The 15,079-nt window shown below is 35.1% G+C and overlaps 3 protein-coding genes across 8 annotated transcripts in view; 1 reads left to right on the top strand and 2 right to left on the bottom strand.

Moving 5' to 3' along the window:
* Nucleotides 1-2,074, bottom strand: part of LOC137391704 (polypeptide N-acetylgalactosaminyltransferase 13-like) — a 27,744-nt gene extending 25,670 nt beyond the window's left edge. Inside the window, exon 1 of one of the 2 annotated variants that reach the window (XM_068078230.1) lies at nt 1,987-2,074. The gene's annotated coding sequence lies outside the window, so the exon portion shown is untranslated. Of the gene's footprint in view, nt 1-1,970 lie in introns of both variants that reach the window. The other variant, XM_068078232.1, reaches the window with a different exon arrangement.
* On the top strand, nt 554-14,510 carry LOC137391706 (HAUS augmin-like complex subunit 4). Of its 2 annotated transcripts, XM_068078237.1 has the most exons (9): nt 554-589; nt 3,233-3,379; nt 3,718-3,846; nt 3,959-4,084; nt 4,255-4,351; nt 6,838-6,974; nt 9,905-10,035; nt 10,163-10,231; nt 14,192-14,510. In XM_068078237.1, exons 2-9 carry the CDS (start codon nt 3,308-3,310, stop codon nt 14,382-14,384), a joined length of 954 nt encoding a protein of 317 aa, XP_067934338.1. In that variant the 5' UTR covers nt 554-589; nt 3,233-3,307; the 3' UTR covers nt 14,385-14,510. The 2 variants fall into 2 exon arrangements, with proteins under 2 accessions (XP_067934338.1, XP_067934339.1); XM_068078238.1 differs by lacking the exon at nt 10,163-10,231.
* LOC137391705 (protein boule-like) overlaps nt 14,415-15,079 on the bottom strand; it is a 43,767-nt gene continuing 43,102 nt past the window's right edge. For 2 of the 4 annotated variants that reach the window (XM_068078234.1, XM_068078235.1), the window contains one exon: nt 14,415-15,079. In XM_068078234.1, coding sequence (XP_067934335.1) covers nt 14,663-15,079 — 417 coding nt within the window. In that variant the 3' untranslated portion in view covers nt 14,415-14,662. The other 2 variants (XM_068078236.1, XM_068078233.1) reach the window with 1 other exon arrangement.

Here is a 15,079-nt window from a genome sequence, read left to right as displayed (position 1 = left end):
GAGTGAACTTTGTGACGCCACAAGAAGGATGCCACTATGTCTCACATCAGCAGGTCAAACATTGCAAAAAACTAGAATTGTACCTAAACCACGGACGTGTTTGGACCCTGTTGCTAATATTTTAACTAATATTTATGTTCCGATAATTTTACAATATCCTAACATTTAAATAATCTCCTAAAAGTATTGTATACTGAGTGTGAAAAATATATTTTACATGTACTTAAAATTGCAGATACTCAAAAAGGCTAAAACACCTCAGGACTAAAAACAGGCGCAGCATTACCCAAGCCAAAACCTACAAAATTACATGCTTGCTGAAAAACCAGCTTAGCGACAAAAACACCTGAAAGACAAAATCCATTCATATTGCTGCTACAACCGAATAAAGAATTTGAGTTTATATTCAAATCCACCACGCATGAATAAATTACAATCAGAATGATGACGCAAGAGATGAGCCGGAAAGCTTAATTAATACTGCTTAAATTATGAATGTGACATATATATATATGGGCTTCGATAACTCATATAGCCATATAACCCTTACGCTAAAATATCGTGGTTACACTCGACGAAGAAATGTAAAGTAAGTTACTGTTTTATCATATTTCTTACTGATAGAACCAATAGAATTATTGAGTTCACCTAATCAGCACCCCTTATTTATTCAAACAAAACTGCTTAAAAAGGTAGCTAAGCAAGTCATTGTTAATATAACCAATCTACAAAACAATGTTTTAAGAGCATTGCAAGTCAATTACAAACTATTTAGATGAAATTAAAATTGCATAAACCATTCAGTTTTTAATGGTATGGGCCATAATAATGATAATACGTCTCTGTTGTTGTTATCAAAAATAGTGTTTCGGTAAGAAAATTGCTATTGTACCTGTAGAAGGTGTTCATGTTATAGAAAAGACAACAGCTACTGGAAAACGGCAGTCACACAGAGCAACTGATAACATATATTATATACATTGTACGTACTATAGACTTTTTATTCATTTCCTACCAGCCACAAACAGTGCATGGTTACAGACTCCTTGCCATACAAAACATTCATCATTGATTTTAGAATGAATGGGTCTGTTTAGATTGATTAGAGTAGTTAGTTTTAATGAGAGTAATTATGAGAATCTTGAAACACCTGCACACAAATAACAACGTAGCTTCCATTGTAGATAAATTCATGTAAACAAGTCAAACCTTGATAACACTTCTGAATGTCTATCTAAAAGCTTTAAATGGTATGATACTTCGATCGATGAGAATTTTTTTCTCATAAATTATGTAGCGGTGAAGTACCATATAGTGCAATAAACAGGTTATTATTTTACATGTTTGCGTAGAAGCGAATGGCTCTTAACAGCGTTCTATGTCAACTCAATACAATAATTGAACACTTATTTAGTACTATATGCAATATGTGAAAATTTAGTAAAAATGAAATATGGCTAACTCAAAACTATTATCAACACATAGAGTACAAGTTGAAGAATTCTAACTCTAGCGATTCGTTACTATAGTTATTAATGGTTCAGCAGGCCAATTAGAGGCTTCACAAACGACACTAAGATTACCAGGCTCGTGTTTAGATACCCGAACCAATCATAATGTATAGTCTGAAGTACACATAGTACCGAACACCTAACCATATAAGCTAAATACCGCTATAAAACCATAACTAATGAATTCGCAATCTTCGTATGCACCATTCATTTTATTAAGAAGCATTCGTTCATTATAATTTTTTATCACTAACTCTAACAAAAAACAAAATATTTTTTGTTCCACATTTATTGTATTTCAACAATAATATAATTAATAAACTACTAAATGTATATTGTACTATATTGGGGGCCAAATCAGTTAACAGACTATCCAAACAGTTAGCAGGCTGCATATTTATACTAGTAGAACCTACCGAAAGAGTAATATGAAACTGAATCTGTGAAAACTATACTTACAAAAGATAACACTTACACAGTCTAAGCAAAATATTTTTCATCAGAATTTAGATCCGCACTGAATAAACTTTACAACCGGCGTTGCTGGTTTACCTCTAAATAATTTTTTAACAGGAACCTCCAGCGCATCGTAGCGTTCGATTGTTATATACAGCGTATCAACTAAAGTCAAATCAGCATTATCCTATCGGCTGCCTGCTGAGTACTGTTCAGAGCCAAGCATTTTGCTCGAAATAACGGCGCCTGTGCTTTTTGTACCATGCTTAAAGATAGAACGTCTTTGTTTGACATATACTAGACACTAGAGGCAAAACAACCTTGGCGACATTACATAAGTTATCGGGCAAGCAGTTCAGAAAATTGAAAAATCTGCCGCGATTTATAAATATTCGCACTGCTTCAGAACAATTTACAATATCATGTCATAAATTGTTTTGATAATCAACTGATAACTGATTGGCTAGTTACTTATTTTAACAGTAACATGAGCTATTAAGTTAATTTTATAAACAGCTTTGTTTGAATTTTTGTCAGTCTGTTATCAAACTTAGCAATTTTATGAGGCCACGAAATAACGAAGCTCTGCTTTGTTCGCTTACAAAATTCGTAACATTTGGAGTTGTGTTTTCAAACGACATGAAATTTTGATAAAACACCAAGCAGACAGTATGCCCAGGGAGTTTTATTTAAACGAGACCATAATGATCCACTGAATGGCGATGCGCGTGGAATATTAATGCGTACTGCAAAGAGAATAAGAACGCTTAAAGAGAAGAAATGTCCGAATGTCACATATAGGAGTGTCACATAATAAAAGCTGTATTAGCATGCATCTGTTTTAGACTATTGTAAATTTGTGTGAACCAATCCGTAGGCCACTTATGAGTTTTTGTAGGACAAGGCTGTATTAGAACATAGAAGCATGAACAGTGGGGAACAGTGTTGATTGTTTGTGATTCGGGAAGCGACATTTGTATTTCATCAGATGTTGACGAATTCGTCACATGCAGTTGAGAGAGGTTGTTGCACCATTTGATAGTATTCTACTCTGCCAGAAGATTATATGATAGTTTTGTCTTGGAGTGTTTGGGGTCTGAGTGAGCATTATATATGCCAGACCTCTTCTTGGAAGCTTGTCCATACCCAAAACTAGTCTGGAACGAGTGATTCACCTGTTTACTTGCTTCTAGCTAGCAATCATCCATCTATTGTAAGCTGATTATAGATTATCTGCCTACTCACTAACTCTGAGTTTTCTACAGTTTGCAGATGAAGTACATTCTCAGTAATAAAGGCAGTCCCTTCTATCTTTACTGATATACAGACCTGTGATTGAGATGGAAGAACTACTTCAAAAAAACCAGACTTTCCTCGAAGAATTATCCAAGAAGATTAAATACAAGCACAAGGTTGACAAAGATAATCTTGTTCTAAATGTTTTCGTCACAACACAACTGTAACAGGTTTACTTTATAGTGGCAGTTATGTGAGCTCAGGAAACAGTCATGCAGTTTGTGGTCCTGATTAACATATATTTTAGTTGGATTGTTTGCTCGCCTAATAGTATCCTTGGCTATGCGAACTAGGGAAACTTTCAAATACATGGTTCAGGTGTACAGGTGGTCGTAGTGAGTGTTGAAGTACTGTATGATTTATATGATGAACCTTTTTTTCATTTGATGATTTATTTTGAAAAGTTTAAATATCATTATTAGGATAAATAATTGTCTCATTGGTGATCATTTAGATAGAAAAGCTGAGATGTGAAGAGTTAGAGAGAGTAAAACATAAATGGTATGCTGCCAAGGTAGTTTACGAAGCTGTTCAAGACCTGTCGGATGAATCTACTTTGTCTACTAATGAGAGCTCAACTGATGTATGTACCATATTCTCTGTCACTAATTATATTATCTCTTAAATAATTGTAATATGCTGTTTTCAAAGTTCTGTTGCTCATCGGGTTAAAATCTGTTTGTTAATTGTTTTAGTGTATACACAATTTATCAGATAGGCTGGCTCTCGCGCAATGTGAAGAGCTAGTAGAAGTTAGCTCTGCTGGTTCACAATCTGGTTTGCTAGGGATTCCTTCTTTGCCGTCAGAAATAGCATCAAGTGTGAGTAAAATTGTACAATCAGCTAACAAAACACCTGCATCAAACGCAAAAATTTGCATTGAAAATATATTTTATAACTTGAACGAGAATTCTTGGTTCACTTGGTCAATATGCATTCTATTAAGCTATAAAATGTGTGGTTGTTTGTTTAAATCATTTTTCTTTTGTAGGAACCAAACAAAAGTGATATGCAACTGATTAATGACCAAATTCATAAAAAACTTCTAGCCATCACACAGTTCTACCAGCCTAGTCCAATGGGTACAGGTGAGATCTGTAAGCTACATATGGAGGAGTTAAACTTTTTATTTGCAGTGACATGAAGTACGCTAAAAATCAACGGCTTTAATGAAAACCTTAGTAAGGCTCTTTCAATAGGTTATAGCATTCTATGATGATGATGCTATAAAAAGACGCAAGACTTGTGGAGCTACTACTAGGCGTGCCTTTAGCAGTCATGTCTCTTGATAAAAACTCCATTCAAATGTGATACTCAGTGTTTTCAATTTATTTGTAAACTGCTTATTAGTGGGATAAAATGCGTAGTAACAAATATTTTTATGTTATATTCACGCCAGCTATTTGTAAAATTTAATGTGTTTTTATTCAGGCCATTACAGATCATTGTGGAAGATTATCTAACTTGATTTTTCAAGTATTTTTTACTCTTAAAATGAGTTATTTGTAAGATAAAATCTGCTTGAACAAAGTGATCGTGCATTCTTACATACAAATGGCAATTGTGTTATCATCAAAAATCATATATGCCATCTAATATTGATCATTTATGTCCGATAAATTGCATCAGCCCAGGAGGCAGATGAATTCCAGTTATTGCCACAGGCGCAGTTAATACGACTGGCGATTCTTATAGTGGGCGATTTTACAAGTAGCCTAATGTAAATGCACCTCATGCAAATGTCATGCAATAGCAATTATAAAAAAAGTATAAACATAATACTGAGTCAAAGAAATTTCAGTGACTAGCTCTTAGTTTAGTTACATGTGAAAAGTAATGTTCATCAGCACTAGAGTGGAAATCAGGAACTCTTGTAGCATGTTGAATGCTGTTCACCCGATCCACTCTCAGGTTCTACTAAACTGACTGACTGACTGAAAACTGACTGGATTTGTCATAAAATGATCATGTAGTATCAATATTAAATGAAAAATGTATTATATTTTGAAATTGTACTTATCTTCTATTAGTAACTTTTGTGACAGTTTCAACTGTAGTCTATTTTTATATTCAAAAGTGAAATAGCAACCAATGTTCACAGTTTAGTAATTAATTTAAGCATATCTGCTTTGATTGTTTTGCTTCGAATTTCTTTATTAAAATGTTTTATTATGTAACTACTGAATTCTGAGTTGAATGATATTCTAGGGAATGGACAGTTAAACTATTATAACAGATTAATGCATTTGTTTATCTTCTATAGCCAAAGGATGTGACGTTTGTGAAACTTCAGGAAATGCTTTTAAAAAAATCTCGTCTCATCTAGTAATGGTAGTTTCTCGTACATCTATATATTAATCCCAAAGTTTGTGTGTCGTCTGCGATTCTGTGGGATTATTGCTACTAAAATCTTTGAATAAAAAGCTCGCTTCGTGTTAGATTTGAACTCATGGAGATTGCATCCGCAACCTCTAACCACACATTTATCCACTGAACTATGCAGTCCTTAGAATTCTGTTGCTCTTATCCTATACTGTATAGCTTTTTCTTGATCGCACACATTAAATGACGTTTTATGTAGGTTACAATGATCCTGTTTTGGAATATTTTTTGCCTGACTCTATAAAACATGATGCTAGGGTGAATTTGTTTTCCACCATACGATATCAACAATAATTTCTCTTGAAATTAAAATTTGGCAATTGTTGTACTGATTACAACGAAATAACAAAATGTCGATACGCAATTTTGCTGCTATCTCACTCCGTTCAGCTTTATCCATTATGGTAAAAACGGATTCACAAACAGATATGTGATAAAAATTTTTTTCAAAGTTTGAAGTTTAGTGAAATACATATTAAAACTTCGTTCAAGTATGCTTTTAGTAAGCTAAATTCATTTAAGTTAGATTCCGCGTTTATGTTACGCGTCTGTTTCGAAGGTAAGAACTCCCCGCGGTACTTACTGCATGTAGTACATTGTAATGTTACATTTTCTTGCAGATCATAATTACTAAATGCACTAAAGTTATTGTAGGTAACTATAGCTACTAAGATTATTACATTGTTTTGTTACTAACTTTTAATGATGATGGCTTTGATGATTTTCACTAGGAGGTGTTTGCATTAGATAATTACTATGGGTTTCTATTCAACTCTATACATCTATACGATAATTTTGTCTTATCATGCCAACTATGAAACGAATTAAAATCGTATAATTGTATACCAAATAATTTTTCATTGTAATCGTAGCAAAACAGACTATATTTAGCCATTACTTGCCATAGATTTCGCATTTGCATTTAAACACCTTTATAGTTTTCTTTTTCTTCCTAATTTATTTCAACAAAACAATTCTTTCATGATATGAAATTTAAAAGTTATAGTTATTTGAAAACCTTTACAGTTGTTTTATCTTTTTCTTAATTCATTTGAACTGCACTAAAAACTATTAAGCTTAAAGGTTAGAGAATGTTAAATGAAAACAAATTTTCTGCCCAAAGACTTTTTTTATTACCTTTGCAATGCCTGGCATCCATCTAGTATACTATTAAAGGTTAAACACTTTATAGGGTCTACTTTGGCCAATGCTAAAGCTCTGCAGCTGCATCGTATGGTCGCTAAAGATAAAGAAACAATCGAAGAGAACAAGCAACAGTTGGAGAAGTTGAAACAACAGAAGACGTTGATGCTCCAAAGACTTCAGCAGGTACTTGCAAATATATACACATTCGATTGATTAGATGGCTTTAGCAACTGTTTTGTAGGCACAGACTGTACATGTTTTAGTCGAACCAGTGTCGTATAGTTTCACAGAGTCCCCCAACCAACAGAAGCGTATACGGGAGCTCGCTCGATTCCAAACAAACAGGCCACGCCTACTATTTTTATATAAGTTATAATGGAGAAGCTGCAACATCAATCAACAAAAACTACTCCCATTAGCAGTCACTTTAAAATTGATTATTGTATTATGAACCATTTGAAAGAAAACAAAATTTCCCACAAAAAGCTACTAATAACGTTTTTGTAAGAACGTAAAGTAAATGCAAAAAAGAGCGGTATTGACAGCGAGGTATGAATATTCCATTAGAGATCAGTATGTCGATCGGGTTTGTTTGGAATCGGACGTTTTTGTTTCCGGTTTTGGTCGCAAGACTTTTTAAAACTATATGACTCTGACAGTACAGAGCTGTATAATTTCACAGAGTTTCGCTGCTAATGGATGCGTATATCGGAGCTCGCACGGCTCCAAACAAATAGGCCGCGCCCACTATTGTTTTATATAAGTTATAATGGAGATGCCGCAACACCAACCAACAAAAATTACTCCCATTGGCAGTCGCTCTGAAATTGATTATTGTATTATACACCATTTGAAAGCAGACAAATTTTCCTACAAGAAACGACAAATGGTTTTTTGTAATAAATAAAAGTAAATGCAAAAGAGTGAGATGTTGAGAGCGAGGTAAGAATATTCCATTAGAGATCAGTGTGTCGATCGGGTTTGTTTGGAATCAAGCGTTTTTGTTTCCGGCTTTTGGTCACGGGACTCTGTGAAACTATACGGCTCTGAGTCGAACAAGTTTATCTAGGACTGTTTTCAGACTTTTAGAATGATCATGACCCTCGCTCACCTCCTCGTATTGAGCAGTCCTTGACCTTTCTCTCAAATCAAGAAAAAGAACTGATCAATTGCAAAACTTGATATGAACTAGGTGATGATACATTAGTGTAATCAAAATATGACTAATTACATCTGTGGCCAAAAGTATTAAAGTTATAGTTGAGGCCACCCTCCTCCAATCATTCTTTGACGTCAATTGGGTTTCTGCTCATTTACCATTGCTCTGTGTCATTAAAACCATACAGTATACATATCAACTGATTCCTCTATTTTCCATCTTCTGAAAACATCTCATCAAAATATTTTAAACAAAAACCATCACAGCAGTGTCTGGGTTCACATGAAACTGACTAAATCTGATTTTTTAAAGTTCTTTGTTGTTACTACTACTGCTTAATGACATCGAATAATGTAGCTAGGCAAATATTTCTTTACGTAGTAACATAGGAGGAAGACATAGTATGAAATTATTTCATAATTAGAAAGATTTGGAGTGCTGTATTTTTTGCATTGTATAAGGCGCACTTACAGACCGTGCCCTTTAATATGATGCGCCCTGTGTGTTCACTAGATTATAAAATCTTTGTGTGCTTTTGTTAAGTGCACTACGGTCACCGCTCCACGGACCATTTCTTGCTAAAACAATAGAAACTCCTGCTAAATATACAGCAGAAGTGTGCTGCTAATTTGTGTTTACTTGTTTAAGAAACCGCCTAAAATGGCATCGGTATTACCAGATGCTTATGAGGCTCAGTCTGAACTTAGGGCAGCAGCAGGCAAGTCACGCCATCTTATGCAGTTGGATTGTGGATGCATGGCCAAGGTATAGCCAGCCTCCATAATTAGTTCTTTCGAGAAAGCCAGCATCAATGTTGAATCGGCACCGGCTGGTGAGCCTGACTCGGACAATGATGAGGAGGAATCGGAATGTTGGACAGTGAAATATTTCAGTTGGTTAATTCGGATACAGAGAATGAAACCGTTGAGGTTTTTGTGGAAGAGTGAATATTTTATCTGTTAAAGCTGACGAGGCTCAGTTTTACTTTTGTTGTTTTTTGTGTTTTAAAATGCGTCTAATAATATGGTGCACCTTATATATTGATTAAGTACAGTAATAGTCCACAAAATTGAGACTGAGCCCTATGATACTGTGAGCCCTTAAGTATGGAAAATGGGGTGGTATCAATTCATTGTGCATTTGATGTGTTTTCGCGCCCAATTTTTACAGCGAAAATGGCTACACACCTTGAAACGAGTGAGAGAGCTGTGATTGTACACATTCACAACAAAGGGATAGGTTAAAAATCTATTGCTAAAAAGACAGGAAAGAACATCCCTTGCTTGTGAAGTACATAATCTCTGCACAAACTCACCTCAGTCTTTGTTTTTTTTTTCACATCACTATCACATGTTTCCTCACCATACCCACATAGTCAGCTATGTAGATCTTTTAAAGAATTTATTAAAGGGATTTTAAAGTATTTTTTCATACTTTTATAAATCCTACGGAAAGTGTTCTTTTCTTTTTTATCTCTGCTACCATTTTTATTGAGGCTCATCGTTTTAAAACAATGTAAAGAATTATTTAACATAATGTGAACAATGTAGAAACCAAGCTATGCTAAGGCGAAATGCACTGTTTAAAATACATGGAAATAAATTAAAATAGAATTTAGGATGTAGGAAGTTACGTCGGATGTAGAATCAAATATTTGTTGAAGCTTTATGGTCTATGCTGAAAAATTTGTAAGTTAAAGTGACCATGGTCGAGGTTGAACTGTATGTCACAAAGATGTGTGTTTATCTAGGTGTCATCTCCATGACAGGTAGACGACTAGTGTATGCAAGTCATACCAATAGTTTGTATGCTACATCTATAAATCTCTGGTCAGTTTAACCCAAGTCTAAGCTACATACATGTATGGTCTTTCAGTATCTGTTATAAAATATGTACTTCTAGAAAATGTCTACTGTCATCTCGTATGATTGCTAATTAATTTTACAATTTTCAGGTAAATAGCCAAAATTTGCATCTCTTCAAGACTTTGCTGGTCGAGCACTCTCTTAAGAGTCTGCCAGACGATACTGCGCAAACAACAGAATATCTTTCAGCCAAAGCAGATGCTCTAACTACCAAAATAGGGTATGTTCCCGCTATACGCATGCAAGTACACATACCACAGTACTCAAGAGTTCATTAAATTCATCGTCAGCTGCATTCTGACACTCGGTATATTTATGATCAAGTTTGCTCTGATTTCACATTACAGATTGATTGAAAAGGAATTATACTCCGAAACATATACACCGCAAATAATTAAAGAGCTGTCAATGATACGGTAAGGCAACAAGTTTTTATGTTGTGGCGATCACAATTAAAAATGCAAATTGCATGTTAGAAATCTTGTCATGCACACAAAATGGTGAAAGTGCTGTGATAAGATAAGACTTCAACAAGCTATAGATATTACAAGTAAGGGCCTGAGAATTTGCAAATTTATCAATCACCAAATAGTTTAAAGATGAGCTTGCACCATTGAAAGAATGCAAATTAAAGTAAAATCCATACAAAGCTAAGACATCAAACTTCAATTTGATGCAATGTTTGTCTCTATAGACCTACCATCTTTACTTTCGGATACGATCTACTAAAATTTGGAGTAATCACATCTCTAAGACTCTAACAGATCTTAAGGTACTTGGGACTGGGAGTTGTTTATTCTTTTTTAAGTGAGTGCACACTTGAGCAGATAGGACATTACTGCTCTTGATTTTCAGTGACACTGAATCATAACAGTAAATTTAAAATTATTTGATAGCATGCTGCAACTTTGTAACATTTGACAATTTATAAAAGGTGAATCTATGTATTTCAAATCTACTCTCCGTGAATGTGCATTCGAATCATGATCACCAACTGTTTTTCAAATACATTTACAATTCATCACTCATTGTTTGTTCACAAAGCTACCTTTTGCAATTCACCAATACTGCAGTGTAACAACAGAAAATGTATGTCACTAAGAAAATGGGAGTCTTTTATATAAATAATATGAATAACTGGAATCTCTACAAAAATTTTAGTTTTTAAGCTTTGCGATCTTTGAGTTATCCTTTCATTTTGTAGACAAGAACCACTTCTTTTGGATGCCCATTGGCCGCTTACTCCATTTTTGTGCTGAGCTATTGTGAACCAATAAAAGTCAGCACGCTAGTTTGGCTCTATTCAAGTATAACTATTACTACCTGTAGGGCAATAAATTATGCCTTGATTGTTTGGCCCGTTTCATGGATGCACAGAGGCCAATTATACTTACTTATACAAATCTTTCATCTGCGATAATTTGTTTAGCAAGACCCATGAAACAAATCAAAATAATATAGGTAGTGTACTAAATCGTTTCGCTCTATAAACTTAAGTCTACGCACATAAATCTATTTTCAAGTTTGCGCTATCAGTGTATTAAAACAATTTACATACAATATATTTAGATTGTTTTAATACACTGATAGCATATCCATGTGTTAGGTCTGCACATATGCATTCTACCTCCAGCCATGACATTATATTTTGCTTTGGTCGGTGGACTAAGTGAATGCCCGGCATTGCACGGATAATAAGAAACATTTATCATTCTAACATTTAAAAACAAATTGTTGAACAACATTTCTTACTTTTAATGCTGCGCGTTCGTTCAAAATTTAAAGCAACTTATAAACAGTAATAGGTAATGAGTTGCGATTGGCGGAATTTTTACCCATTAAATTTGATTAACATAAGCTCTTTACCTTAAAGGTTGACTAGCAACAAAATTCACATTACAGTTATTTGGTATCAAAAGATTCACTATGTCTTACTCTGATGTGTTGTGCAGTGGAACCTCGGTTCTCAAACGCTTCGGTTTTCGACCAACTCAGTTTTCGACCAAAAGATTTGAGATTTGTTCGTCTCGGATCTCGACCATAAATTCAGTTCTCGACCAAACCGGAACATGCAAATTTGAATTTAACGTTCGGAACAGCTCTGGAAACAGCATGTTTATACCTTTTGGAAGGTTCTCAAAAAAAGGGAGAAGTTTCGCGTCATTAATTCTTTACAAAAAGGAGCCATCTGGGAGGACGTCGCCTCTGCCGAAGAGATTTTCTAGAGACATAACTCCTCCAGTCGAGTTACTCTAAATTGTTTTGGAAGAGGATTCTTCTTCAAAGATGTGAAATAAACATGCCATTGTTGTTTCTGTTTTCTTTTTCACACGATTTTTGATGTAACTGATCTGTTGCATTTTTTTGCAGTTTCATTATCAATTTCTGCGATTATTGGTATTGCATCATAACCTTTAATGTTTTCAATGTTTTAAGAGCAAAGCGTACGAAATGTTTACTTTTTGTTTTCTTTTTTCATCATCAAAGATAAAAAATCTTTTCTTAAAATTAAACACGATCTATATCTACTCGTTTTTATAGTATGCAGTATACAGCACAGATTATGGTGTAAAATGTTAAAAAATACTTTACCGAAGTTGTTAAATCGACCTGGAATGGATTAAAACTTACATATATTAATCCTAATGGGAAAACCTGCTTTGGATCTCAAACGACTCGGTGTTTGACGAACTTTTTGGAACGGATTGTGTTCGAGGACCGAGGTTCCACTGTAGGTGCAAAATATGTGGAAGTGTGATTACAAGCTATTAAAAGTTCAAAAACGAACAGGTAATCGCAGCCATCACGAAAACGCCGTGGGTTGAAATCCCTTTATTTCGATGACGTACTCAACCATTGTGGTTATTGTTTTGACACATGATGTTATCACGCGAATTGAAGGGCCAATAAAAGGCTCAACGTAAAACGTTTCGTAGCACTAGTTCATGACAAACACTTCAGGTTCTACCGAAAAGCCCTTATCAAATATAGATGCACGCTACTTTTGTTTCGTTTCAGCTTGGTCTAATAATAATCTGATCATGTGACCCATATTTTCCGCCAAATGGCGCGAACAACTTCTGCAGTATTTTTCAACCATCATGGGTTACCGACATGCTCTTCATGTTTATCAGAGGATGATATGCAACCCCATAAGCTAAGGTTGAAAAATTGAACTAATTTTTAGGCTAGGTTTTGAGATATCAATGTTCAAAGTGACAGCATTACAATAACAATGAAATAGACCCGTAAGGACAATAGACATGGTTTTATTGAATGCGTGAAATTTATTTGTGAAAATATTTTGACGATTGAGGTTGCATGAAAGTGTAAACAAGCTCATCGTGTTCAACTACGTCGCATTTGAGCAGGATTCCAACCTACAGCGTTTCCGTGATGGCTGCGATCAGCTGTTCATTTTTAAGCTTGTATTCACATTCCCACATATTTTGCACATACTACACAGCAGAGTAGAACATGGTGAATCTGTTGATACCAAATAACTGTAATGTGAATTTTGTTGCAAGTCAACCTTTAATAAAAGCTGAAAAATATTGCACCTCATATCAAACTTCTATAATCAGTAAATGCATGGATGTGAAGCCAAGCATATTACCTCTAATCCACACAGCTAGCATGCAGTGTTCTGAAATAATATATACATTACGTTATAATCATTACGCGCCATGATCCCTCACGCAATCATCATATTCAAGCATGCTACAATTATTCAAGCGTGCTAATCATTCCATTGTATCGTAAGCTAGCTGTCGCCTGTCTGCATAACCACTGTCCGAGTTTCGATGTGAATCGGTTTTCAATTTGTATAACTTTATCCACTATAGCTGGTCACATTGATGTCAGACCAACAAACACTCGGATTTGTGAATTATAACCAATTATTGGTGGTAAAGTTGTTTCCAACAGGATTTTTCCAAAATATTTCCGCCGTTGCAATCATGTCTGGCAATTTAAGTTTGCTGGCAGCAGCAATTTCCATCTGCGGAACAAAAACGTATCTATATGATTATTTCATCATGACATTTTGCGAGAGGAGAGATTGGTCAAACTTCAAAAATTTGTGAAATAAGAATTATTTCATACGAAACTTACCACACGGTTTTGGGCATTATGGTCGATTTGAAGAAACATAAATTTTTGTTCAACGCTGCCAATTTTCCATGAACAGAATCAAGATTTTTGTAATCATTTTTTGCTATATTAAATACACTATCATGGCATTGCGGATTTCCTCTGTTACAAGCTTATTCCATACTTCTGTACGTCTCTACCTGAACGTACTGCACTATCAGTACTAGCCTCTCACAAGATTGGTCAGCTATGTTGCATGTCTAAGCCCTCACATACTTTTGCAGGCAACACCTCCACGCCAAATTAGCAAGTGTTCAGGAAGAATTGAATTTCACCAAGAATGAATATGAGAAATGCTTGTCAGCAGGCTCGGAGTTTGAAAAGATGGCCAAGGAATATTCAAAGTTGAGGTCTGATATAGAAAAAACAAATTGGGCATTGGATGAGCTGAAAGCAGCAAAACAACACAAGACCTGAAGGTGCTGCGGAAATATATATATATTACTGTTAGTAGAATATGATAATACAGATATGTTAGATGTGTTTTTTTTCAACAGATAGAGCTCCATGTATAGCACTTAATATAAAGTTCAATATACAAAACTAGGAAATTGTCGTGGCAAATGTATATAAACACTAGAGGCCAATTTGATGGAAAAATGACAATGAAGTCTCATAATATCAGTATAGTTAGAGTTTGTATATGCAAGTCTGAACAGAAATGTGTAGCAAGTTCAATATATAAGGAATCTCATTTAATTGCTTCCAGCAGAAGGAGTTGCTGGTGGTGTTGGAGGCGCAATGTTAGCAATGTTGGTTGCTAATCTTTCGTGTTCAAGCTTGAATCGTAGATCATGAGGATTTCCAGCTAGTAGTGCCAAACCAGGACCTCTGCTGCTTGGGCAAATACTTGCTGGCATGACTGCCGGTTTCATATTGCCTGTAACATAAGGTGTGCTGAAACAACGCATAGTGGCATCTCCAAAATGAGAAGCCATTGGTGCCATTTTTTTAATTGGAGGTGGCTGGGGTGATGTACTGTTATAAAGGTGTGATTGTGGGAGAGGACGTCCAGGTTGAACTGACATGAGGCTTGTAATGGCCTGACAGCTATTTAGTTGTGTGTGTAAGGCCTCGGCACTAGTTGGAACCAAGTTGCATCTGGATTCCAC

Source organism: Watersipora subatra, chromosome 3 (genome assembly GCF_963576615.1).
Source record: "Watersipora subatra chromosome 3, tzWatSuba1.1, whole genome shotgun sequence".
In the NCBI taxonomy this organism is placed as follows: Eukaryota; Metazoa; Bryozoa; class Gymnolaemata; order Cheilostomatida; family Watersiporidae; genus Watersipora; species Watersipora subatra.
This window is presented reverse-complemented; position numbering and strand designations above follow the sequence as displayed.